Consider the following 27135-nt stretch of genomic DNA (forward strand, 5'->3'; position numbering starts at 1 on the left):
TGGTCCCGGTGTTTTAGTCAAATGCGTACGCGGGCGCACGGCTTAAGTTTCCTATAGAGACCTACGCTATCGACTCCTCTTTAGCGCTTACGCTGGGGCCCACTTCCCCAAGTCCGAAGAAGTCCGATTCACTGTAGTCAGTGGTCCGATCACAGTTCGGCTCATGATTCGGCTGAGGGGGATGACAGCTTTAGCAAACTTCTTTTGTGATGTCATAATAACAAGCACATATGCACGCACCCTAGCATTGCTACAGACTGCGCGATGCACAGAGAAGACAACAAAGGCAACTTTACTTAGCAACACCTACGCACTGTACTCTTGATGACAGCTCAACTTCGGTAATCTTCATATCAATGCTAACGGTGATCGGCAGTATCATCAACAGCGCCCTCTACACTACCGGGACCATGCACCTTTAAATGTTAGATATGGCATAAGTGTGCATTTGTGTTTCTGTGTCAGTTTGTTTGTTGTTTTCTCTGCCTAGTAGTTTTGGTTGGTAGTGTGTCTACCTTTACAGTTCAGAGGACTGTGGGTTTGATGACCTGTGAGTCCAGCAGAGCACTGGTCATACTTTATCATGCCATCCCTTCTGGTGTAGAGTGTATGTAGGCAAAACCGTCTGTCCGTCAGATAGGACAAAAAAATAGAGGTCCCTTGTGTGAGAGAGTCACAACGTAACTCACACTTGTGAAAAATTCCTCTACTTCTCCTATCCCAAGGTCTGGTATGTAGCCAAAATACATCAAGGCCCTGTGTGTGAACAAGTCACACCCGCACCTCACACGCATTTAAGATTTCTACCTCACTTTTAGTATAAAGGCTAGGATGATTTTATGTACACAATGAAGCGGCCTGTCACTACAGGACCTTTGAAGAACAACGGGCAAATGATACCAGCCAGCCTTCCCCTTGTGATTCATCCCAGGTGACTGGCAGTGGTCAGTAACTGATATCAAATGGACACATCACAACATTTGAAAGAAGAAGATGTGTTCTTGTTGTAACATGTTTCCTCCTTCCTGGAAGGAAGTGGGAATATACTGAATTACCAAATTATTCGTCATTGGGTACCTTCTATTAAAAAAAAAAAATCAACAAAGCAAAGAGGTGAATTATTGAAGATGTTGTAGTTCTAATGACAATTGTATATTTCAAAATGTCTTTCAAAAGATAACAATTTGTTTGGTTTTTTTTGTGTGTGTGCGTGTTTGTTTTTTTCCCAGCCATTGAAGCAAGGTGTAGATCCTTGTCCTAAAGTACATTCCTCAAGGAAGTTAAATTGCTGTATTAGTATTTTTTTTCTCATTCCCATAGAAATTGTACAACCTGTTAAAATAAATCCCATTTGCGACTTACACACCCTTACGCCATTTCAGAACTGTTTTCTTCTTTTGTTTTGTTCTTTAACAAAACCGTAGCTTCATTTTTACCCTAAAAATATTCAAGGAATTGATATGAATATACAGGCATATGCATGATGTCTAAACTAAATTTTGTTGCGTTTACTGCAGCTGCAGCTGTGACCTATGGACCAAAAATTTACTAACAACAGGAAAGAAGACTCTGAGAAAGTAAAGATACCATGATTATGTGGCTCCAAATTTAGCATCAGTCCATGCTTCCAACTTTCATTTAGGCCTTTTGGCATCTACTGTATGATAATATTGAGATAGAAAAAACAAACAAACACAGCAAGCGTTAAAGGGATAGTGTAGTATTGGTTGAGGTGAGGATTCAGGCTGTAACTTTTTGCAAGATACTTACAAACCACCTTATGAAATGTTAAAGAGCATACAATTCTGAGAGGAATTCAAAGTTCATTTGATGAAAATTTGTTTTGAAATGGCTGAGATATCCAAAAACAAAGTGAAACAAAGTGATCCTAATTCCTAATAAAAGGTGGGTCCCGCCTTTTATTAGGATTTTATAAGAGGCTGATTTCGCCCATCTTAAAGAACACAAAGACTTCAACTTGTCATATATTTCTGATGCATTAGTATTTTTTTTAGGTTTAAAACACATTTTCTTTGTTTGTATGACATATTTGATTACCACCATTACCAGTTACTGTACCCGTTTCATGGGTATCCATTTCTGAAAATGTGCCATGAAAACTTGGCTCATTCTGATTTGACACTGTAATTGATATGTCATAACAAAGCAGTCATAAATGGCGTAAGGATATTATTCTTTAAGCAAAGACTATCAGCATTTTTACAAGCAAATGTGATATGGCATGCAACACTGTACTGTATACGCCACATATTTTGCAAGGTTTTTATTTTCGTGAATTTCGTGAGTCAGGTGCTATTCACAAATTTAGCAACACATGAAAATATTTACTCTGATCCCGACATGAATGCGATGTGCATGTGTACATTTCACCATTTATTAGTGTACTCCATGCTCCATGTGAATTTTACCATTTGTGAAATTGTCAGGAAGTCCCTATTCGCAAAAAAAAATAAATAAATAAAATAAGATTTAAAAAAAAATAGTGAAATTAGACTCACTAGATATATGGTATATACAGTACTGGAATGCCTGAATGTTTGTATAGATGAGGAGCCCTTCCTTTGACAAATACATGTATGCTCATACAGCTGTAGTCACACGCGTACACATGCTTTGAAAAGGAAACAGAAAGCAGGGAATGAAAGACAAGGATGGTTAACCACATTTTTGTGAATAACAGATCATATATAAATATTTATCTGCAGATAAAAAAGTAAAAGAATAACAAACAATGTTTGCTTGTGAGCCTACAGTGTAACAAACTTCTTCCAATGCAATTCATAGTGCAGTTAGGTGTCAGCCACATTGTTGCGTGGAAAATGGAACTACTTTGATAGCATATACACAAATCTTCAACTGAGAACCAGCTGTACTATTGCATACTAATATTTGAGCGTAAATAAAAATGAAACAATCAATTTTTATGAGATAAAAAGTTTATTTAATCAAAAGTGGATAGATTTTAGAAGCATTGTTCCAAATATAGGGTAAAATTGTGGTTTTTATTTCTAACATTTTACTAAAAATGAAAATGATTTGGAATTGACACTATAATGTAGTAGAGATTGTGCTAACAAACATGATACCAATAACTCAAAACTCCCCCAAATTTGCACTAAAGCCCTTCTGGTCCTCAGCCGAGGATATGCAGTGCCTGGACTACTGCCTGAAGTGTACACATGCTAAGTTCAAGAATGTGTACTTTATCTGTTGTTTCACTTGTGAGTCATTGGCAGGAAATATCAACTGATCTCAGTTTTGTCTTTCGCATGTTGAGGGTGAGAGAGATCATAGATTTTGAAGGGTCGGAGATGCAAAATGTCTCACTGTGGCTTGGCCTAGTCTCATGATGGGTTGATGAGCAGAACAGTGAAAATTTGATCAAAATCAGACAAAGATTAAGAAAGTTATGAAATTGTGAAGTTTTGCTAATTTTCACAAAGCACAACTCGAAAAACCAATATATGTAAACAAGTGAGTTGATGATGTCATCATCTCATGACTTGCCGTATACTAGTACACAAAATCTTCCATTTCCATTTTTTTTTTTTTTTCAAATGCAATTGTGCCCAAGTCTAACATCCTGTTGTGGTTGTATATCTAACTGATTATCATTTTGAAGTTAATCAGCCAGGATAGCATTTTGTTGTACACGTTTTATTGCAGAAAAAAAAAATGAATTTTCAACAGTTTTTGTTCACGATCAGTGGAAAAATTTGAGGCAATGACATCATCAGCTCCCCATTTGCATATTCATATCAACTGTTCAAGAACTGTTCAGCAAAAATTAGCAAAGCTTCACAATTCCTTAGCTTCTCTAATTTCTGTCTGATTTTAATGAAATTTTCATTGTTGTGCTTATAGATTTTTACTCTTTTGTTTTCAGACTAACTTTCATCTGGTCTGGAGTTCCCCTTGAACTTGTTTCTGTTTTAGCCTGTCATGCCCACTGTGAATTTCATCGCAGAAATAATCGCAGAAATAACTATCTTGTCAGCATTAAACTGTTACCTCTGCATTTTGTTGCACTTCTCATATTGGAGAATGATTAGATGGAGTTGGTTTAATTATTGAAACCTGCTCAAGATCAGAAATACTTGTGTATAAAACTTACCAAAATTTCCAATCTAATTGATTAGCTTTGATAATCTATTAATGTGATGCAAATTTGTGGATCAGTTTCAAATTTTGCAAGATAATGACTTTCGATAATCATTGCGACTGAAATAACAATTATGATTATATGAAGAACAAATTGCTCAAATGAAAGAGATTTTTTTGCTTTTGTATCAGGACAATTATACCCTGTGCTAAATAATGGTTAATGATAGGGTTATAGTAAAGATTAGGGTAAGTGTTAGGGTTGTGGTCAGGGAAGGATCTGGGGTAATTGTCATAGAACCTTCTTTTTGATCTACCTGTAATATGACAAACAAACAATGAATAGTCAAAATTCTAAATAACAAAACACACCACCAAACCACAGAAATGGGACTTGATGACTTATTTTCCTTAATATTTGGGGTTGCATAGAATACTGTATATGCCATATATTTCTCTAGGTTTTTATTTTTTGCGGATTTTGTGAGTCAGACCCTTGCTATTTGTGAATTCAACTATTCATGAAGTTAACAACACGTGAAAATATTTGCTCTGATTCCAACATAACCATGTGCATGCAAACGTTTAGCTCCGTTCATTACTGTATTCCACGATCACAAATTTACCCACTCGCAAACTTGTCGGGAAATCCCAGTTCGCAAATAATTAGACTCGCTGAATGTATGACATTTGCAGTATAGGATCGGGCCATGACAGCTTCAATGGAGTAGATGTTTACTGACATCATGGTGTATCCTTATGCAGGTCTTGCAAGTATAAAATGCAACACGTAGACATGATGGGATGTGTCAACTTTCAGAGCGGTCACATGATACCATCAGATCACCCCTCTTGTACTTTTCATTTCAAGTTGTTGGCTCATTAGATGTCTCTTTTTACAGTGGTACAACAAAATCGTGCGGTGATTATGTCAAAATATTGCTCCAGACACACACCTTTGCAAGCAGTGCAGACATACTGTATGACCATCATAATGATTGTGTTAGCATATATCCTCCTGAGTTTAGAGATTAGTCCACATCTCTACTTTTATTTTATCCACCTCAAAAATATCAAAGCAATTTTTTGGTGAAAAAATCTGTTTTTGTTGATAGTCATGCAATGCTAGTTATCTAGCTCTTGAGGTAAAGCAAAAATTAGATGAGAAGTTCCTAGTCAGACCAAAGTGACCTTTTTTTTCTGCATAGAGATGTTGAGCTTTTAAATCGTCCAATCAGTGGACACTTTCATGATGTGTTATGCACAGGGTAGCATCAAAGTACACTGTGTATTTTTTTTTCTTTTGATTTCATTCTATGACGAAATGTGATGGCTAGATTTAACTCATACCTACACTCAAGGTTGACCATGGTAGTTGGTTCCTGTTGATCAAACTTCCTACCAAATCAGCCTCTGTCAGACAAGTACCTGCAGTGACCTGGTACAGAGATAAACCGATTGTTCCCCCCCCCCCTCCAAAAAAAAAAAAAGAAACAGAAAAAAAGAAACAGAAACATGGACCAACAGTCTCCACTCACAGACATTTCTTTTGTTTTAATAGTCATACTTTTTGGCAAGTAATAAGCCCTGAGCAACACAATGAGATGGTATTGCTTTGTTACCAATCATTTCTGGAATCCTCTTCTCACTGAATAGGCGTTTTCACATCAGCCCGATAAAAATCCAAGCTCGAGATAGTTTTCGCAGAAAATAGTCAGCAAAATAGCGTGCTATTTCGAAACATCAGGCTGATGTGAAAAGGCCTAATGTGGCAAAGATGGGATCAGTGGAAGTATCAGATATCACCTTTTCTCTTCTTCTTCTTTTTTCTTTTTTCCCGGTGTCTTTGTATGAGACATCTTCCGTTCACCTGATGACACAAGCCATCCCATTTCCGAGCAAGATGTTTGTATGTGAAATTTAATCTTTATGCGGCTGTGACATCATCTATTTGGCTTTGGTTTGAGATCAGAATGCTTTCATGGCAAGGACCACTTTTCCCTGAATACCTATTTTTTCTTTACTGTGACATACACATCATATGTATATACATATATACCGTTATATAGAATACAAACAATAGATTTTCCATCTCACTGTAACAACCTGGGGCAAGAATTGTGGTATCTCATTGAGACACTAACATAGATTAAAAGTAATCACTGCATAGTAAAATGAGCCCTTATGAGTAAAATTTCCCAAATGGCTAAGGAACAATTTCTCAGAACTTTTATAACTGGGCTATGTTTGTTTTTAAAAAAAAAAAAGAGAGAGAGATAAAATCAACACCGGTGCTGTGCCAGTTGATACTGCAAAATATCTTGTATCCTTTGTGAAATACTAGAAATCTGAATAGCACTGTGAACCAGTGCTCGCAGCTGTTCTGTATCCAACCAGCCGAATTCCTTCTGCGTATTTGTTGGGTTGTGGCGTTCACTTCACAGGATGTTTGTGTCAGAGTGCCGAATCGCTGTCATCCTAGACATTGTCTACTATTTCCTGACCGTAATTTGCCATGTCAGACTGAAGGAAGAAACACGGTGCAAGAGTCCCAAACCACCGTGAATGCAGCCACGTGAAAAAACAAACAAACAAACAAACAAAATGGGGGGTTTTGTGGTCGTTCTCGATCACATTTCTCACCTGTGGTACGATGCAGAAGCTGACAAACTCGGAACAATGATCCTCGTCATTTGCAAAGAGAAAGTCTGCTCATAACTAAATAAGGAGAGTAGGCGGTGAAATGATTTGTCAACTTCCCCTTGAAAGCGAAACCATGAAATAGAGGGTGATGATGATATTCCTTTGAACAAATGAGAAATGCACCTCAATGTCAACATAAAACCTCTTACTTGTTTGGATAACTTTAATCATTCACTTGCAATCACTACTTCTAAGAGAGTCTTGGAAAACTTTCACGCCTCCTCTCTGTCACTGACCTATTATCTGAACTCTGCACTGAGTTTCACTACAACACAAACAGTGGATTATACCAGAAATTTTTTGAAGAGGGCATTTCTGTGGCATTTAAAGTTTTTGTAATTATATATGCATGAATAGATAGATAGATACATTGTAGATAGATAGATAAATAGATACATTGTAGATAGATACATTGTAGATAGATAGATAGATAGATAGATAGATAGATAGATAGATACATTGTAGGTAGATAGATAGACAGACAGATAGATAGATAGGTAGGTAGATAGATGGATGGATAGATGCATACATGATTCATACATGATTATCTTACATTTCATGTCATGCTTGTGACTTTAAAATGAAATTATATGTATTGAGTGAAGTTAATCTTACCTAATTTGTGCACAAACATATGGTACAGCATGCAAAATTAAACATTGACAAACACATTCTTATCTTTGAATGATAGTGTAAGAATATTAAAAGACAAACGAAGGATGCAAGGTATACACACTCACATATAGACAGCAATAAACTATCAATAACACACAGAACTATTTAAGCATTGTAAGGGGAGGGGTGTTTATACACTTGTACAATGTTTTTTTTTTTGTGAGGACTCTGACAAATATCTAAATCCTGCAAATTAAGTGCTGTTGTGAATTTTTAAAGATGTACATCATATTTGAGCAAATCCATATCTGCCCTCATTTCTGAGTAACTGAAAAATGTAACAATTGCCATGTTAGAAACTATGAGAACAGCCTATCAGTGTGTGGTCATTGTCCAGGCATGCGTGAGATCTAGCAGTTACAGCCAGTTGGAAGTATCCAGCATTATAGTTTGTTTGGGGTTTTTTCTGTGTGTGAATTGTTGCCCACAATATGATGACCATTAATATTGTATTCAGAGCAACAAAAGTGATTTGTTGTTTAAGATTTTCTTATATTCCCTGAAAAAAAAAGGAATTTTGATACTTTGTATAGCTGCCAACTTGTTTGTTTGTATGATAATATTTTTTGTTCATCATCTGAAAATCTAGACAAAAAAATATCATTTTTAAAGAAATTTGATCGAGTATAACTGACGCATGCATTTATACCAATATTCAACAAAAGTATGTCTTTTTCTTATACTCTTTTAGACCAATCTGTTGCTTGTTTCTATTCTTGCTTTTTATTCATTTTGAGTGATTGGTTTTCCCGTTAATATTCATTATATATGCATCAGTTATTTCATTTATACAGATGCATCAGTATCTTGATAGCAGTGACGGCCTGGTGGCCCTGGACCACTAAAAATTGATGGCCTGATCAGGGAACTATAATTCAAAATGGATCGTTATGTTTCTGTTTATTTCAGGCCATGTGCTACATTTCCTTTTCGGGCCTCCAAAATTTCAGATTTAAAGATTTTTGTGGCCTGAATGGGCCACCAGAAAAAACGTTATTGTCAAGCCCTGATTATATATGTACTTAATTTACTGAGACAGCATGCTATTAGATTACCGTCCTTGTACCAGTATTAGTGAACAGTCAGTGTGTGTGTGTGTAACAAACAAAAGATGAGGATTCACAATACCTCCAAGAATGCAACCAGCAGACAATCTGTAATTTCCTTGTTAGCACTTGGTCATTAGCAAGTCTGTGGCAGTGTGGATTGAATTGATGTAGAAGCAACAGGTTTAGGGTAACATGACTGATGGCTTAGATACAACGCATAAATATACTTATAGTATGCATTTTCACAGTATCCATCTACAGAGACACACACACATGCGTGCGCTTTCAACATGTTCACATTCCACATCTTTTTTTTTTTAGTATGTGTGTATGTTTGCGATGTGATGTGTAGTATGCGGTGTTTTGTTAATGAAAGCAGACAACTGGTAAAGTGCAGTATTAAGGATCATGCCTAATTTAGTCAATGCGTTAATAATAGCTTTCTGGGCATTTTTTTTCTTTTTTTTTTAGCATTTCCATCCACAGGTGCAATCAGTTTTCATTACTAAGTTTAGTTTAAAAAATGAGAAAACTTTTCTACAATGTTGCATTTGACTGTTGGCACTCTTGGAAAATTCTGAGAATCACCTTTATTTCATTATATGTAATATACTAAAAAGCTTCTTTTTTTTCTTTTTTGGTGGTATAAGTCAAGAGAATCCCCTGTCACATGTTAGCCCATTGTGTGACGTCATTCATTTGATTTACAGTGTGTATCAAATGATGCACAATGCCCACAAGCATGAGTCATTGTTTCAGGCATCCAACGTGTTTGTTTGTCCAGTGAGAGATCATCCATAATGGATTGGAATTTACGGCTTCCATATTACCAAGTCAAATAGATGGACAGAAAAAAAAAAATGTGTGTGTGTTTAGACACACACACAGGTTTGTGTTGGTTTTCTCAAACATACACAAACATATCTATATCCATCTATCTATCTTATCTACAGATGGAATGTATATATACACTGTATATACACTGTATATATATATATATAATGTATTTATTTATTTATTTATTTACATCTCTACAAGCACATATACATTTGCGCATATGAAAAGTAAAAGAACCCTAAAAAAAGAAAAAATGGCCATTATTTGTTTTATATTTTTTGTATGAATTGTTGTGATGTACTAAATGACAACTATTGATGGAAATGAGATGATGACGTTGAGATTTCATACTAATCAGTATGATACCATATTTATTTATGTCAGTGGGTTTTTTATTTTAATCGAAGGACATCCTGGAAAATGAAGTATTACACATATCCTGGAGGTTTTGATACAGAGGATGACTATGCTCTGCTTCTTTATTGTTTTCTCCAAATAAGGGTTAAGAATCTGATATATTTTGCCCATATTGATTTCCTCTACTTTAATGTTTTGTGTGCTTTTTCTTTTGATCTCCCTTTTCAGGAAAAGTTGCAGTGAAATTCAACCCACTCATTATTGACAAATTGTTGATTTCTATAATCTTTTATTGAAAACTAATTTTCTGTAATGTTTTTAACACTTAAATGAAGGCATTTGGTTGGATCAAAGATGGGAATGTTGTAATGACTATCTGATAAATTCACCTTTGTTCACTATGTGTGTGTGTGGTTTTTTTTTTATAAAGAAAATGCATTCTTGTGTCCTTTTGTTTATTTTGCAGAATAATGTGTAAGTGGCCTTAAAGTGTTGGACAGATCGCATAAAATGTGATGACAAAATGTATTTGAAATTACCACATGACCTTGTAATTAAGTAGATAAGGATTAGAGAGGATTGATCCCCAGAATGGGGAAGGGGATGGGAGTGGAGGGGACCTACAACCATTGTTAAAAACCTCCCAACTTTCTCCCGTCCCTTACCCTTTCCTTCCCTATACTCCACTAACCTCCTCTTCCCCCCTCCTCTGCTCACACAGGACCCTCCCTCCTTTTCTTTTCGTTTGGCGCAATGTGGTACAATTCTGTGCCAGTGTTGTGTCAGAGTGGTGGTAGAGAGATTTGGAGGTGGACTTGTGCCGTGCTAGAAACATGGAACACACTTTCTGTGGGTATTCAGATGGCACAACGAAGCTGCCAGCCCACAATTGGGTGATGGTATTAGCAGGAAGAGGAAGTGTGGGTGATAGGATAGCCTGTGCCGAACCTGCCAGCAGACAGAGTGGGTATTCAAAACGTGCATTGTACCTGTGAGAGTGGTATAGGTCCAGTTGATCATGTGACTTCGCTGCCGCGGAAGGATGTGTTACGCAGGAGATGGGAAGTGATAAGTGTTGTGGGACAAGGTGATATATGCCTGTACATTTTTGTTGTTGTTATTTTTTCTGTGGAGCTGTGGTAGAAACAAGAGAAGTGTGACTCCTCTTCATGTGGGAGGGTAACACTCGACTCGGCGGCCAGTCCAGGCTTGTGTTGGTTTCAGGCGAAGTGGTTTCACTGTTCATCCATGTTATATAAGTGATCTCGTTGATCTCTCTCATCAAGCGAGCTTTGCTGCCGGTAGCATGGCATGGTGTCAAATTCTCGCCATTGGTGTCTGAAACGTTTTATACGGAGCAGTGATTTGTGTGGCAGAGGACGAATTAAAAGTCCATCCATGCTGCAGTGTCTCTCGTCACAGTCGAAGCCTGTCTCTGGGGGGAAACCCTGGAATGACATAATGTGAATATTAGCGGCTCACTTTCATCACCCCGCTTTGCCAGTGTGAAACATTTCTATCAGAATAGGACTGAGGTCAGGTGGAGTCAAGCAGACTAGTCAAAATGTTGCCAAGAGTCGCTCTCGGCAGTCTCCATGTGCAGTCGTGACACCTGGTGGTCAGAAAACGTGTGTGTTGCTGTGTATCGTGTGTGAGTGCGTCATCTTGTGCAATACGTGGGATCGCATCCCAGTTCTGCTGTTACCATGGGAACGAGCCAGAGCAAGAAGGCCAAGAAAGCCGCCAAGAAGGCAGCTGAAAATGCCAACGACAAGGCAGACCAGCAGATCGACGAAACGACCAAAGGGATTACGGAAGATGTTACCACTAAAACTGTCAAGGAGAATGGTAGCAAAGAGACCCATGAAATGGCCAATAACAAGGCCAGTGACCATGTCAATGACCATTCTAGTGACCAAACTACAGACAGAGTCAATGAGAAGGCCAACCACAAGGCCAATCATAAGGCAAACTACACCAATCACAATGCCAAGATGGGCAAGAAGTGCAAAAAGAAACGCCGGCAGCAAACTAAACACCCCTCTGTTTCTCCCATGCACACTGCGCAGATGAAGGCGAGCTCCGAGTCGGCCGAGCCCGCGGCGGACGACACGACGCCTCACAGTGTGGAGACGTCGGAGGGAAGTCAGGAACTTGAGAGTGTCCTCACGGAGCAGATCAGGACGCTAGAGAGAGAAAAGTGAGTACAATCATCATCTTTCTTTTATAAATACAAAAATACATATTTGTTACTCTCGTACTTTAATCCTGAGCTGTAAATGTACAGCAGTATGATTTGTAACACGTAACAGATCTATGTGTTAAGTAAACACTTAAACTTGTGTATGTTGGTACACGCAGCATGTTCTTGTGTTATTTTCTATTGCAGAATCCATGGAACTCAATTTCCTGATAGATACATGTAGATTTCCCCCGAGTAAATGTGGGAATTTCATTTCACCCAGAGCTGGGAATTCTTACAATGCAGGATGCACATGACATACGTGAAAAATCCCCTTTTCATATAGCAAATTTTCTTCATACCAAACAAACAAACAAGCAAGCAAACAAACAAACAAACAAACAAAACAAGCAAAAAAAAAAAAAAAAGAACAAACCAAGCAAACCCATATTCATCTTATTGTATCATACACATGTACATAAACATGTACATTTGTACTTATATTTTGCATGCGTATATAAACACGTAATGATACGTTCATACACACATTAACACAAACATACATATGTACATAGATATACATAAAACACATACTGTATGTACACACGCATTGCATATATACATATTGTATGACATAGGATGAACCAAAAATATAAATATGCAATATATACTATACAGAATATACATAATATCATGGTGTATAATATATATAGAATGGGCATCATGCCACATCGACCTTAAAAAGAATCCCCCGCTAAAAATACCTGTGTGGCCTCCCAGGTTTAATTCGTCGATCAGTTTCTGATACAGCACACGTAGGCCAGATGTTGATCACGCATTATTAAAGCAGCCAAGTTTCAAGAAGCTGAGTAAAAACATTACACAGGATCATAATTTACAAGTGGACCTAAACATATAGAGTGACGGAAATGATATCCATGAGAATTTCATCTATGAACTTTATCATACTGCAATATGATACATGTGTGTGCCTATGTGCAGTACAGTTTCTTTCCTTTCTGTATGATGAAGTGGTGTGTAAATGGATCTGCTCTAATGCAAAATGGCTGCCTTATGTCTGTACAGAAAGGTCACCTCTCTCACTATGGAGAAACAATGAGCAGTCACTGTTTATTGTTTCTTCAGAGTGGCTTTTCTGAACAGATTGATCATATGTTTACAATATCCATTTGGATTACAGCTGTATTTATTCATTTTATTAATTTAGATGCAGTCCTCTGTAAGAGGATGATTACTCAGGAATTTTAAAAAATACACACCATTAGATGCTCAAAAAATTGAATAACTTTAGAATAAAATAGTGATTACATTGGTATATGCTTAAAAGAAGAATCCTCCAATGGAGAATGCAGATTAAAATGCTTTCAAAAGGTTGACAGTTCAACCGTTCAGGCATGCTTTGTACTGTATTATACATGGAGAGTAACAGGAACACTACTGTCCTAATATTGCATTATAATCATAACCATAGATAAGCTCCAATAATACTTGAAATGCAGGAGGGTAGCCGTGCAACATGTGGATGGTAAACAGAATGACCCAAATGATTTTCAACCCTTTTCAGGACACGAGGAAATCCCGCACAAATCCCTGGATTTGGCTGGCACAACCTCCTCCCATGCACTTTTTGAAGGGGGTTACATCACTACAGTCCACTGAGTCCAGTCATATTGGCTGCATTCCTCTGCAGCTCCACAAACTGTGCTGCCCACAATGTCATATGTTTACTTGGCCACAATAATGCAATTACAATCCCATCATCTAGATTAATAGGTGCAGACAGTCAAGTCGAGCAAGCCTGTCAAAGAGAATCCCACTTCACTCTTGACCGTAGAGTCTAAAATTCATTCTAATCACAAATTGTTGTTAGAATTTACAATACCTATTCACATCTGGTAGAATTCTGTATTCTCTAGCCGACAATTCAGTGTATAAATCACGGAGTTGTGAAAAAAAAAAAGTCAATTCATTTTCTTGCCATCGTCATGAGGAAATCATTGAGGGATATGATAGACTATTTTTAACCAGGACAAGGTACAAAGTGCACTGATATGTGAGCCATTCGTAACACATGATTAAGGAATGTATATTGTATAGTGTATTAGGATCGTAATGATCGTATGATGTGATCGTAAATATTCTTTGCTAAATCATTGAAAATTTATGAATAATAAATATGTTAAACAAGATGGGCAATGAAAAGATAGACAAATGGATAACTAGCAATTCCATATGAGTGAATACATAATTAAATTGATTATAATTAGGAAGTATGTAGGCATGGAAATTCCATGGGACAAAAAAACAAAAGAAAACAAGGAAGGCGAGGAAGCTCATAATTTGCTATTGTTAACCTGGAATAACGTCAGATCCTGTGTTTGCAGTTTGCCATTGTGCAGAAAAATCAGTCATTGCAACAGAAATAAGAAACATTTAGACACACCATGTCAAATAGCATGAGAGACACACAGAGTAAAAGCCCAAATGATTTTGGTGCAATAAGCGCATAGACCCTTTGCACTTTCAAAGTCTGTACTATCAGCTGATTAAAAGTGCTCGTCCACCGGGTATTTTATCTCATTGTTTTCAGACTGGTTATCTGTGACAACTTTTTTTTTTTCTTCAATAGTTTTTGTATCGTATCCAGGGGTATGGGTAACTTTCCTGTCACCTTTTGCGGCCGTACAAACAAAATTCCGTAGGTCAAGCCATTGGAAATCTAGGGCTTGGTATTGACTTTGTTGCTATGGAAACAAATTAGTATGGCTTGGGCCTTTCATAGTTGGTGCTCCCTCACATGACTACTTAAGCGTAAATTCAAATATCCCATCAACTTTTGATTCTAAGGACACCTGAAAGTGAAGTCTGAAATGATGGCCTCATAGTTCAGTTAATTAATGTTTTTTTATGGCTAGGAGAGCCATTGGTTTCATTTGCTCTTCCTCTCCTCCTCTTCTCCTTCTTTGTCTCTTTCTCCTCCTCTTCCTTCTTTTAAAATTCTTCATCCTTTCATTCTTACTTATCCTTGTCTTTTTCATTTCATCTCTTCCTCCTCAGCTCTTTTCTTGCATTCTTCTCTTCTTGTTATCCATGTTCTTCTTCCTAGTTCTTTTTCATGTTTTCCTTCTTTTTTCTTATCCTGTTCTCCATCTTCTCTTCTTCCACCTAATTCTTATTCTTTTTGTTCTTGTCCTTCATTTTCTCCATTTCTTTTCTTTGTTCTTTCTTTTTCTTGTGCTATTTTTCTCTTTCTTTTCACTTTCATTTTCTCCATTTCTTTTCTTTGTTCTTTCTTTTTCTTGTGCTATTTTTCTCTTTCTTTTCACCTTCATTTTCTCCATTTCTTTTCTTTGTTCTTTCTTTTTTTGTGCTGTTTTTCTCTTTCTTTTCATTGTTCCTCTCCTCCTCTTCCTCTTCCACTTTATCTCTCTCCCTTATCAGTCATAGACTGTTGTCCTGTACACCCATCCTATCTTGTCTGCTATTCCAGTTATGACATCCAAAAGCTTGTTACCATTAACACAAAGTACTTTCGGAAAGGTTGAAGATATGCCCACGTATGCCTAATTCTGCACGACCAGCATGTTTTATATACATATATAATAAGCACATTCTTCTCTTTCGCGGTCTATATGCAAAGAGAGATCAGAGGACTGTAGGTGTTGTTAGAGAAAGAGAAAGAGTCAGAGAAAGTGGCTGGCTGCAATATCCTCTAGCCATGTTATCATGTGTAAGCCTGTTTTCAGGATATCCTGTGATCATGGGTAAGCTTGTAAGTGCAATAACCAGTTCTACGGGGGTAGTCGTCAGTCGTGCTTGCCGCTTGGCAGAGTTCGGGGTGCACCAGCGACACTGTCAATCCGTTGTCAGTCTAGAATTTTTTTTAAATCACGCTTTCTCTCTCTAGACCTGTTAATTTGCATGTGTTGGTAAAAACTTATCTTAGGGATAATAGAATTAACTCGTTCACACTATGCAGTTTGCCCCTATTCACTGCTAACTGACACAAATGAAAATATGGCAGTCAAACCAAACATGATGCACAGGTACAGTGTTCTCCCTTGGTATGTTAGGAACCGTAATGTGCCCAGCCATAGTTATAGAGATTGCTAGGGCATACGTACCTTTTCCTCTGTGAAAATACATTCCTCCTTACAGATTTGGTGTGACGCTCAGCAAGGCGTTTGAAAAATGCATAGAGAAAAAAAAAAAACATTAAATGTACAGGTTTCACATGTCTTCTTCAGTCTGAAAAAAACAAAAAACAAAAAAAAACTTATACCTTAAAAGTAGAAAAAGAAAGCATTGTTTATATTTACCAGGAGGTAGATCGTCTTTGTATGGCGAATGATGCATTTGATGTAAGGTATAGGAATGACGCACGTATCAGCCATAATTATTGATCAATCCGGACTTGAAATAGATATTGTATCCCTCTCTCTACCATGTATAGTCTACTGTCTCTGTAGATTTCTTCATGGCAATAGTTATGTATCTGTTTGCCAATCTTTGTAAGTATCAACCCATCTGTCTGTCCACCTTAGCAATCTGTCTATCTATCAATCTACCTTTCTTTCTCTCTTTATCTATTTATTTATTTATTTATCTATCTATCTACATGTCTCTATCTATCTATCTATCTATCTATCTATCTATCTATCTATCTATCTATCTACTGTATCTACATGTCTCTATCTATCTATCTATCTATCCATCTATTTACCTGTATACATTTTCTTTCCTATCATTTATCCATCTATCTGTCAGTCTATCTATCTGTCCATCTGCCGATCATACCGTCAACTACTGGTTTTAGGGCATATTTTGCCAGCAATGTGGAGCACTATTAGTGTGTTAAGACTTTTATTACTCTTGAGTAGAAGTGTGGCTACAGATATTGATATTAATTGTTTCCACTAATTTTTCTCAGCTCTCTGACGTGGATACAGCGATGGTAATATACAGCTTGTGAAAGCAAAAATCGGGTTGAAAAATATGATGTGGTTGCATGCATTGTGAATGGTTGTCAGTTATCATTGCTTGTGGATGACACTACATTTTTATCACAGTGGGAATTAAAATTGTTTTGTTTGAGCTGAGTTTTGGACATACAATACCTCGCATGAGTCATTTTCTTTCCTTTTGTCAGATGTCCTTTTTATAAAAGGCAGTGAAATTTTTGAGTTCAAAAAAGTTCTCAGATCTTGGTATATGGTCAATGCTATGCTTTGTCTGCGGTCAATAGTCTTACATCAGTCCAGCATGTAATTGTATTGTAGTTCGCTTCGATATTAGACAATCAAATGTATGGTATGAATATTATATGCTTTGGTGGTGGCTGGTGTAAATGTAAAGCAATTACCCTATCTAATGAAGTATTTTATTTGATACTGAAGTCTCTAGAATACTGACCATGTCTTTTCTTTTAGTGCCTCAGTTTGTGATTTTAAGCAGCTGGATGGTGATCAAGGAAAACATTTTGATAGCCTCATGTTCAATTTTCTAATCAAATGGAAGATTTTACTTTCTGGGCCAGTGCTCTAATGTTTTGACACAGATGTTTATCAAAATTGAGCTTTTTTTTTTCCTTGGAAGTGGGCCACTTAATCCTATTTCATTCATTTTCTTTTCTTTTGCAGCCAAGATGAATGTTTGCTATGTGGGATACACTTGTAGCTCCATGAATGATTTTGTTTTCAGTAGAAAATGTAAAATGTGTAGCTTGTGCATGAGCAAATAGTAGAAGATAGAGTAGTATTGTATGACCTCACAAAATGTGCAATGATATTTGAGAGTCTCCATTCCCTGGTGTCCATCACTGCAGGCATGACCTCACCGCTGACCTTCCGACCCTGAACGTTGGACCGGTGGCGAGCGAGGACGACAACTACAGCACGGGAGATGACCTCGACACGTGCAGCATGGATGATCTGGACTCGTGCGTTAACAACGAGGCAGTAACATTTGACATGCCTGCGTCGCCCGCCAAACTGAACCACCTGAACAAGAACCGGGCCCCAAGGCAAAAGAAGCGGCCGCCGGCCCGCTACTCCATGCTCCTTGGCCCGGACGAGGCCTTACCGGAGGGTGGACAAGAGGAGGTGGCGGCTCCTGCCTCCAACCCACCGGCCGCCCAACCTGCCACCGAGCAGCCAGAAAAGATCAAGAAGAAACGGGGCTCCAAGGAGAAAAAGAAGAAAAAGGGAAAATACAACAAGAAAACTGATGCAAAACTAGATGATTCCACAGTAGAAGTATAAAACAGATGTTCCACCTTCACCAGACTCATCTTGTTTTTCTTTCTTTTCCTTTTTTCTCTCTGAAAGAGAATTCAGCATATAGCAGGAGGTGTGATGATACAAATGAAAACCTAAGTGATGTTCGTGTAATGTACCAAAGCGAAAGTCACTCTGGTTTGTACGCAGCAAGAAATACTGCATCCCATCGCAGTCCGGTACACAGTGGAAGGTTCGAAGTCACGTTTGAATGCATCCTTGTCGGTAACAAAGACACAAAAACAAAACAGGGGATGCATAGCATTCAGCTGTTCTAGGTTGGGAGCAGAAGAAAAGCAGATGCGTGTATCTTGCTCACGTCAAGAAAAAAAAAAAAACCTGCCTATTACTGTAGGTCATTGCTCCCAGAAATGTCTGCGTAAACGTTTCTCGTATGCAGAAGACTGCTAAAAATGAGCTATTTTGCAGAATTTGGATTGTCATAAGTTTACACAGTCTTCATCTCTACATGGTTGTCATTGTAAGTTTTACACCATTTACAAAGAGTCACAAACATGGCTTTCTTTGACATGCAATCCAATATTATCATATCTTCTTAAGTCCCTCCAGTTTGTTACATTTATATTCTTCTTACTGTGACATCATAATGTCTTAAGCTCTGCCCATTCAAGGCTTAGTAGGGGATATCAAATCTCAGTCATACAACTCACGTTAGTCACATTTCTTGTCATTACCAACTCACTATTTGAATCCAAATACAATATATACACCTACATATACATGGAGCTCTCAGCTTCTAATGCTAAAAAGATATTCCCGTACGTAAGTCCTTCACCTTTTGGTTTGCTTTTTTTCTTTTCTTTGACAGTCTGCATTGTCATGGCATTGCAGATTGTAAGCATAAAAAAACAGTAAGCTTTGTACATTCACTTCAAGTAAGTGTTTGGATGCCAATTCCATGTAAAAGGTCATGCAATTTATTGTAGAATCTATTTATATGCCAAATAGTATAAATTGATTATGAAGGTGTTGTTGAAAAAAGATTACAAAAGTGAGAGAGAGAGAGCATGATATATATTTTCAGTATTGACACTTTGATTGTCCGTGTTGTGTGTGTGCAGTAGTCATGAATGTTTATAACCAAGGAAGTGCCTTTTAGCTCTTGTCTGTGTTTAATAGCTTAGAACATTCACATTATACCCCCATTCCACAGAGATTTTTTTTTTTCTCATCGGTCACTCGTCGGAAGCAAAGTTTGCTGCTTCCGGCCACCCATCGAAGTGTATGGGATCGCAGTCTGATGAATGCGATTTGGTTGTTCGATTACCAGGTGAGTGTCAGACATGTCGTGCATGATCCTCATCGGAAGATCTTGCCTCATCGGATCATCGCCCGACATGTCTGACACTGACCTGATAGTTGATCAACACAAGTCGGATTCGTCGGACCGCGATCCGATACACTTCGGTTGGTGGTCGGAGGCGATAAACTTTGCTTCCGATGAGTGCGCGATGAGAGGAAATCTCTGTGGAATGGGGGTATTATTGGATGCACTCTTCTTCAAGGTGGTCATTAGTCTCATGCTTCACACTCTGATTGAGAAGCAGAGACCATCTCACTAATAAATAGTGTGCTTTTTGAAATAAAGGGGCGAATGATGGGATGCATTTTATCGTCAAAATGGAATGTGAGGGGTTGTAGAATTAATTTCAGACTTTCTGGAAAAGTATTTTGAATGTTTCCATATGGCTCTAATACTTGATTGGTATCATTTAGTAGCAGGTGTAGAATTCTTTTTTGGTGGTCCAGTTTGTGTAGAAGTCTTTCTCTCTTTTTTTTTATAATGAAATTTGAATAAAGAGAGAGATTAAAGGTACCCATGGGTGGGTCATCAAAACAACCTGCTATTAAAATCTTCCCCAAATCTGTACGAGGCTCTATGAAGAGTGGAATATTTCTTCACATCCTGGCAAGTAGAAATATGCACAACTCCCCACTTTGGGAATGATACTCGCCCGTTGAGCCGGTTGTAAAGCACAAGTGTCCCTTTAATTTTGAATGCTGGAATGTTGGTGGCCCTGAAATAGGAATCACCCACTAGGTAACTTTTCTTGTGGGGTAAAATTAAAGATGTGCAAATTTACACTAAACAAGCTATTGGCATTGATCCTGTTCCTGTGATTACTATAATATGTAATGCAACTTCGATGCAACATTTTTGTTCTTTTGTAGGGCATTCGAAAAATAGCAGGCTGGTTGGGGATGTTTGCTTTATTGGAAAGTCTTCCTGTTGAGAGATGATCATTATAACACAGGGGATTTCTGTTACATGTACAAGTTTACGCATAAAATCATCAGGATAAATGTAGAATCTTTACCAAGTATTGGATGGAGGGAGTTACCAGGTATTGATCCAGGACTCAAAATTCACTTCGCGTGCCAGTTTGTTTGGGCTAGACATTAATGCATGTAATTTTACTCGTCTCATAATATGGGGGGGGGGGGGGGGGGGAGAGACGGGGTAGGGACACAAGAAAAACAGATATTTTTCTAAGCTGTTTATTCATCGTGAAAAGATGTACAAATTGCTCATTATTCTGGTAGCATTTCATAGAAATATCCACTGACACGGGGCAGATTTTCTTGCAGCATTTCCACTATAATGTAACAACACCAAACAAGGAAGTGCCGACTGGTGTCGTTACAGTGATTTATATTTCAGATTTGCCATAAATGCCATTTCCTGATATCATATCACAGCCCTTCTCAGGAGATGAGATGATAATTAGCAGTTCCACTCAAATTTCTTTGGATGTACTGGAGGAATCTTCATCCATCAAAAAGTATCCGTTGATGATTATTATCGGTGATCCAGGGACGGTTCAGGACAGAGAGCTTACTATGGTGATATCAATGTGGACACTATACATTCCTAACAGCCCTTTATACATGTAATCTGAACAGACATAATGTATTGCTGCTGCTCCTCCTCCTCCATCTTCATTTAGGATGAGATAATAATATTGTTCAAAGACATTTGCTTCCAGAGTAACATTTTATCATATTTATACCTATTGCTTACATGAACCAGATATGCCATGTGTTAGCTCTAGCCAGTTTTACAATAATAATTGCTCAAGAACAGCGAGTGAAGTTTAAAACTAACCAGACAGAGATGATGCAGTTTTATAAAAATCCTCATTGCTCACTAATACATGGCAACCACACATTTATTCTCATGGTAGTGTGTTACCATAGCAGTCTATGTTTTATAATTATATTTACGTGGACATGACCTAATTTTGTTTCCCCTCACGCCCCATCTTTCCGAGAATGTTTGCTCCATTTTTCATTAAACTTGAATGGCAGAGAGAGGAAGAGAGAAAGAGTATATAAATGATAGAGGGTTCTTATTGCAGTTTGTGTGAGCAGTGTTGACCAGAAACAGCACACACAATCTATGAGGGTTGTGTGTACCTTTTGCATAGTTGGCAATAGTAATGTGTGCATGTATTTACAGTGCAGCAGTTTTGCATTGTTCCGTGCTCACCAACCGGGGCATTAATCACACGACAACCAAATAAAACCCAGGCAACAGCATTACGAGGTCTGTTTATTAGCAGCGTGAAATGTTTCCACTTTACGCTGATTTGAAAGGTTATTTCCTGATGAGTTAATGGGAGAGAACAAGGGTGCTCAAATCTGGCGAGTACCAGGATCGGTACAATGAGAGAAACGATGGGCAGGAGTCATAGAAATTCTACATAACTGTGTGTGTGGTTGTGTATCGTTATGTGCAGGATATTTTACGAGCATTCGTTCGTTTCTGCACATCTAAGCTGATTAAGCATGTTAAGAGGGATACTGTAATGTTAATGACCAGTCGTGTCGGTTTTTTAACCTCCTATGCAAGGGTGCTGAGAATTATTAATGACTTGTAATAATAATAACTCAAGATCTCTTCAGCTTACTTTCTGAATATGGTTTTGGTCATGTCTGCTTTTCCTTTATTACATATGTTCTCATCAAGATGATGATAGCCAAAACAGTAACTCACTACTTCTCTACTCATTGGAAATACAACTTACAAAATCTTTGCTATGGGAACTTTTTTTTAAAGTGTTAAGAAACTGATAATGATTGTCAAAATCTTGACATTTTGCCTTGCCATTTGTGAGCCCACGGCAACAGTAGTGTGTGTTTGTGTGTACGTCTTATTTGTGTTATTTTTCTGGAAGAGCATACAAAGAAATATATATATATATATATATATATATATATATATATATATATATATATATATATGGGTGGTAGAGATGACAAAAATTGATCAGTGGAAACATGTTTAACCCTATTCTTGCTGAAACCTTTGAGCAATGTACAATTGTATGCTGATTTCAGGGGCTGGTGGGGAAGGGGTTAGGTAAGATATTCTCCTGATTGCCCTACAGTAGAGTTCTATAGTTTGTGTTCCTTAGACTTTCGGAACAGTGAACCATGGACAGAATACTGTACTTTTCTACAAGGGGACTGAAAATTGATGTGATTTTGAATATCTCTGAATGCAGTGCTGTAATTGGATGCTTTGGTTTTCCTGTCACAAGAGTACACATAGAGCTGCAATCATGCGAGACGGTGTTTTCAACTCGGATCGTGTTACAAAACATGTTGAATCAACTCACTCTGCTATTTTAGGATGTTACATGTAGCAAAGCAGTAGATCATAATTTCGAGGCTCATAATATGTCTATGATTGATATCTCTGATTCACATCTCTTTCTGAGTCCTATTTCTTTCACAACAATTAAAACGAGGTACATTATGTCTCCATGTGTTGGTATTTTAAGTCTTGTTAATGGGTAGGAAGGTTTCATAGATTTGCAATCAACCAATACAGTGTATTGACAAGTATGAATAGCCAAAAGGTGTACTGGGATACAATTTACTATGTTAAAAAGTTTCTTTAAGTTGGTGTGTAGAGTTTCTCCACCTTAACTTTTGTGTTGTCTCATTGTAGCTATTTTCACTGACACTTCATTCATTTACTCCTACAGGTATCACAAAATGAGGTAGTGGTAATACACTTTCGTGCTCAATTTTCAACATAGTCAATACTCATGATGTTTGCGCCAACAGTATTTACTCAAGGAAATGAGAGTGCCATCTCGTCACTCACTTGAGTCTGTGAAGAATTCAAACATTTGATGAGAAACTCAGTGTGGTAAAAAAAAGGAACAAATGTTTGAGAACACTGAGAACAGAGATGAGCAGCCTTGGAATGCTTTGTATCATGTCGTCTGATCTCAGTGGTATTTTTTTGATAACGAATTTAATAACGAGGTAAGGTGCGTAGGGAAAGAATAATTATGGTGAAAACCATCCCAACAGTGGGTAAATAATCTGTATTGACTGAGAAAAAAAGGAGAAAAATTCCAGGAACTGACGAACTGCAATTGAATTCACATTATATTGGGGATGTCATGCCCAAGTGGAAAATATTGAATCTAGTTGCATGGATCCTTTTGGACTATTGATCATCATATTCCCGTAAATATCAAATTTCTTTTAACACATCATTAGATTGTAAAGATCATTTTTTTCGTGCGAACAGTGTTTTATTTCCAGCTGTTTACTTCTGCTTGTTGCATTCTGATTACCTATTTGCCTAAACTGCAATAACACGCTTTTCTTCAATATTTTTTTTCAATTCTGTGAAAAGTCAGTACATGCAGAAATACACATGTATGTTTCCTGAATTTTTGTTTTTGTCATCAGTCGTAGATTGCAATCAGATACAACTTTAAGCCAAAGACAGCCATCTGGTTAAGTAATTGATATGAAGGGGAAAAAAAGTAACAGCTACAAGTTCCACAAAGCATGTCCAAGACTGCTGAATGGCGCCCTCTTTTGAGGGAAAAGTGCAATTTATCACCTGTTTGTTTCCCTGTCAGATGGTATCCACAATAACAAGAACAACAACTCTTTGTGATGTACCAGATGGTGTAGCATCATTTATAATGTATTGTCATATGATGTTGAACCTATGATGAATGCTTGGTATTGTATGTTAGTTGGGGGGTTGGGGTGGGAGAGGGTTGCCCAGTTGTAATAAGTTGATACTCTGCAAAGAATACTTTATCCAAGGCAATGCTAGTGCTCTGGGCTGGGTCACATGAAGATTTTACTGATATGAAGAAATGCAGGACAAATGTGGTAAAAGATTATACCTTTCATTGTATTATTGCATTACCGAACAAATATGCCTGCTCATCAGTACTGTATATTATCAATAACTTGTGCTAACTCATGTTTTGAGAAAGTGATGCAAAGATGAAATATTTCATTTTTGCTTTTCATGCAGAACCACTGCAGTGGCCTGAAAATGTGTCTTTTTTCCCCCCTTGTACAAATGTTTATGAGATGTATTTAATGATCATTATGAGCTTCTGGACATTAGTGATCTTATGTGTATATGATGAAGTCAACATTAACATAATTTGTACGTTCACGTATTAACAAGCTGTGTAAAAATGAAATTATACCATGTGAAAAAACAAAACTACCAAATCAAGGGCATACTATGATGTAAATATAATGTACATTGTACAGATACAAAATATATTTGCTGATTATACTTCCGAAGTGTAATTTTTGTATTAGATTCATCAAGAGATGAGAAAGTGCAGATGAAAGTGAAAAATGTTTTCTTAAAGCAAGTGGAAGTCACAAATGTTTTTCGTCACTCCTAGAAGTCAAACGTCTTACCAGTCTCTAAACTCATAACAGAGAGCAATTAGTTTTCGGAGCTTTTTGTAGTTGAGCAATAATGGCAAGATACCGTGTTGATCATAGAAAATACACATCATAAACTCTTATTAGCCATACGACGTGATTTACTGCGCTTTCATGAAAGCTGTGATGCCGTACAATAATTATTGTGATCATTCACGAGCAAACGTTCCTGATTAAAGATTAGCGATGATAAAAAAACAAACCAACAAACTTGTCAGAGTTGCCATGTGTGTTTTAATGATTTCATTCAAATTGATTTGTGGTCAAATGGGTGACATCAGCTTACACCTCATCATTTGATATCAACACAGTTTAATATTTGAGTTATTTGAGAAGGGTACACTTCATATCATCAGCTGAAAACCAGAAGGGCATTATTGCATTATAAGATTTGAGCATAAATACAAGCAAAACGATTAATTTTCATGAAATAGAAAGCTTAGTACTTAATCAAAAGTGGGTAGATGTATAAGCATCGCTCCAAATATAGGGTAAAAGTTGTGCCCTTGTGGTTCTGATTTTTACCATTCTACTTAAAAATGAAAATAATCTGAACTGGACACAATAATGTAGAGAAGATCAATCTCTAAACGTGATACAAATAAATCATTACCAAAAAAAAAATTGTGATGGTGCGCTTCTAGTTCTCAGTTGATGATATTATAAACTTGGTCCCAGCAAGGAGACATACATTCTGATCATCCAAAACAGAACAAACAAGTGAAATAATAGACATGCTGACAGAAAATCATAGAGACTTGGCAAATATCCTTCAAACACATGTACAAAAAGGCTGGCTGTTAAAGGCAGTGAATGTGGACTAAGGTGTAGAATAGTCAGTTTTATATGTGAAGAGTTTGTTCGCAAAAACCGAGAAGTCCATATTTGCCAAATGGAGATATTTGCGACTAAAGGTCAAGAAAAATAAAGAGAATACTAAGAAAATTGTTGCTTTTCTTGACCATAACTTCAAAAATGTACCTTTATATGTAGTGACCAATATATCATTTATAAGGTATCATTTTGTACTTTATGACAGAGACCGTACTTCAAAATCTTCAAAAATGGACTTATCGGTTTTTGCGAACAAACTCTTCATGTGCACCAGGTATGCTGTCCTTTTACTTGTTGTTTTAGCTATTATAACTTTTAAAGATGTAGTTGAGTCATTGTGGAATATGACTACAACAAAAAAATCATTAATGTAACTTTAATAACATATATGAGATTTGAATAGACACACAAGCAATCATGATTTCGTGAATTATTCCATTCCATTCCATTCGAGTAGTTGGCAAGATATAAAGCAATATACAAGTCGTAACAGAGAAGCAAATGTGGCATCAAAGGCCGGGACTCCTTACAAGCAATTATGTGCTTGTAGCTGGACCCCTCGGAAAAAAAAGTAAAATATATTTTACATTTAAACCATCATCTTGTGACGTGGACCAAAGCATACACAAAATCAATCCAAATTGAAACAGTACATACATAATACATCTGTTATCAAACACAAGACATACCTTGGCTTAACTTTTTAGCAGACACACTCACACACACACACACACACACTCGCATATCCATCCTAAGTGTACACAGAATAAGAGATGAGAGAAAGAAAGGCAGAGGAAGAAAAGAAGTCTAGTCAGTCATGGTTACCATCCGTCTAAATACTCTCTGTTTATATAGAACTTTAAACCTGGAAAATGTAGTGCTAGATTTAAGATCACCATCAATAGAATTCCATTCCATGATACCAGTGAAACGAATAAATTGCAATCTTTGAGTTGAATATGTCAGGTTTTTCAAAATCATAGCGTTCCCTGGTGAGATATGAGTGAAATGAGGAATTCATCTGAAGCATATTGTTGCATACTTCAGGCAACATTTAGTTTGATGGTACATGTATTATCTGGTACATGTAGTATGATGTAATTCTTATATGAAAGAGAGAAAGAGAGAGAGAGACAGGCAGACAGACACACTTACTCTCTCACACACACACACACACACACACACACACACACACACACACACACACACACACACACACACACACACACACACACACACAGGGAAATGGAGGGAGGGGAGTGATCGAGGGAATTGAAGGGGGAGCCATTATATAAGGCTGCAGTCTTTATTTACAAGTTTCGTACAG

The 27135-nt window shown here is 37.3% G+C and overlaps 1 protein-coding gene across 1 annotated transcript in view; it reads left to right on the plus strand.

Moving 5' to 3' along the window:
- The window catches only part of LOC139721050 (unconventional myosin-IXb-like), an 84585-nt gene extending 66003 nt beyond the window's left edge, over nt 1–18582 (plus strand). The window contains exons 33-34 of the mRNA XM_071632380.1: nt 11813–11943; nt 17771–18582. Coding sequence (XP_071488481.1) covers nt 11813–11943; nt 17771–18206 — 567 coding nt within the window. The 3' untranslated portion in view covers nt 18207–18582. The remainder of the gene's footprint in view (nt 1–11812; nt 11944–17770) is intronic.
- The last annotated feature ends 8553 nt before the right edge of the window (nt 18583–27135 follow it).

Source organism: Diadema antillarum, unplaced genomic scaffold, assembly GCF_040938485.1.
Source record: "Diadema antillarum isolate AM-2024a unplaced genomic scaffold, OU_Dant_1.0 scf00000137, whole genome shotgun sequence".
Classification (NCBI taxonomy): Eukaryota; Metazoa; Echinodermata; class Echinoidea; order Diadematoida; family Diadematidae; genus Diadema; species Diadema antillarum.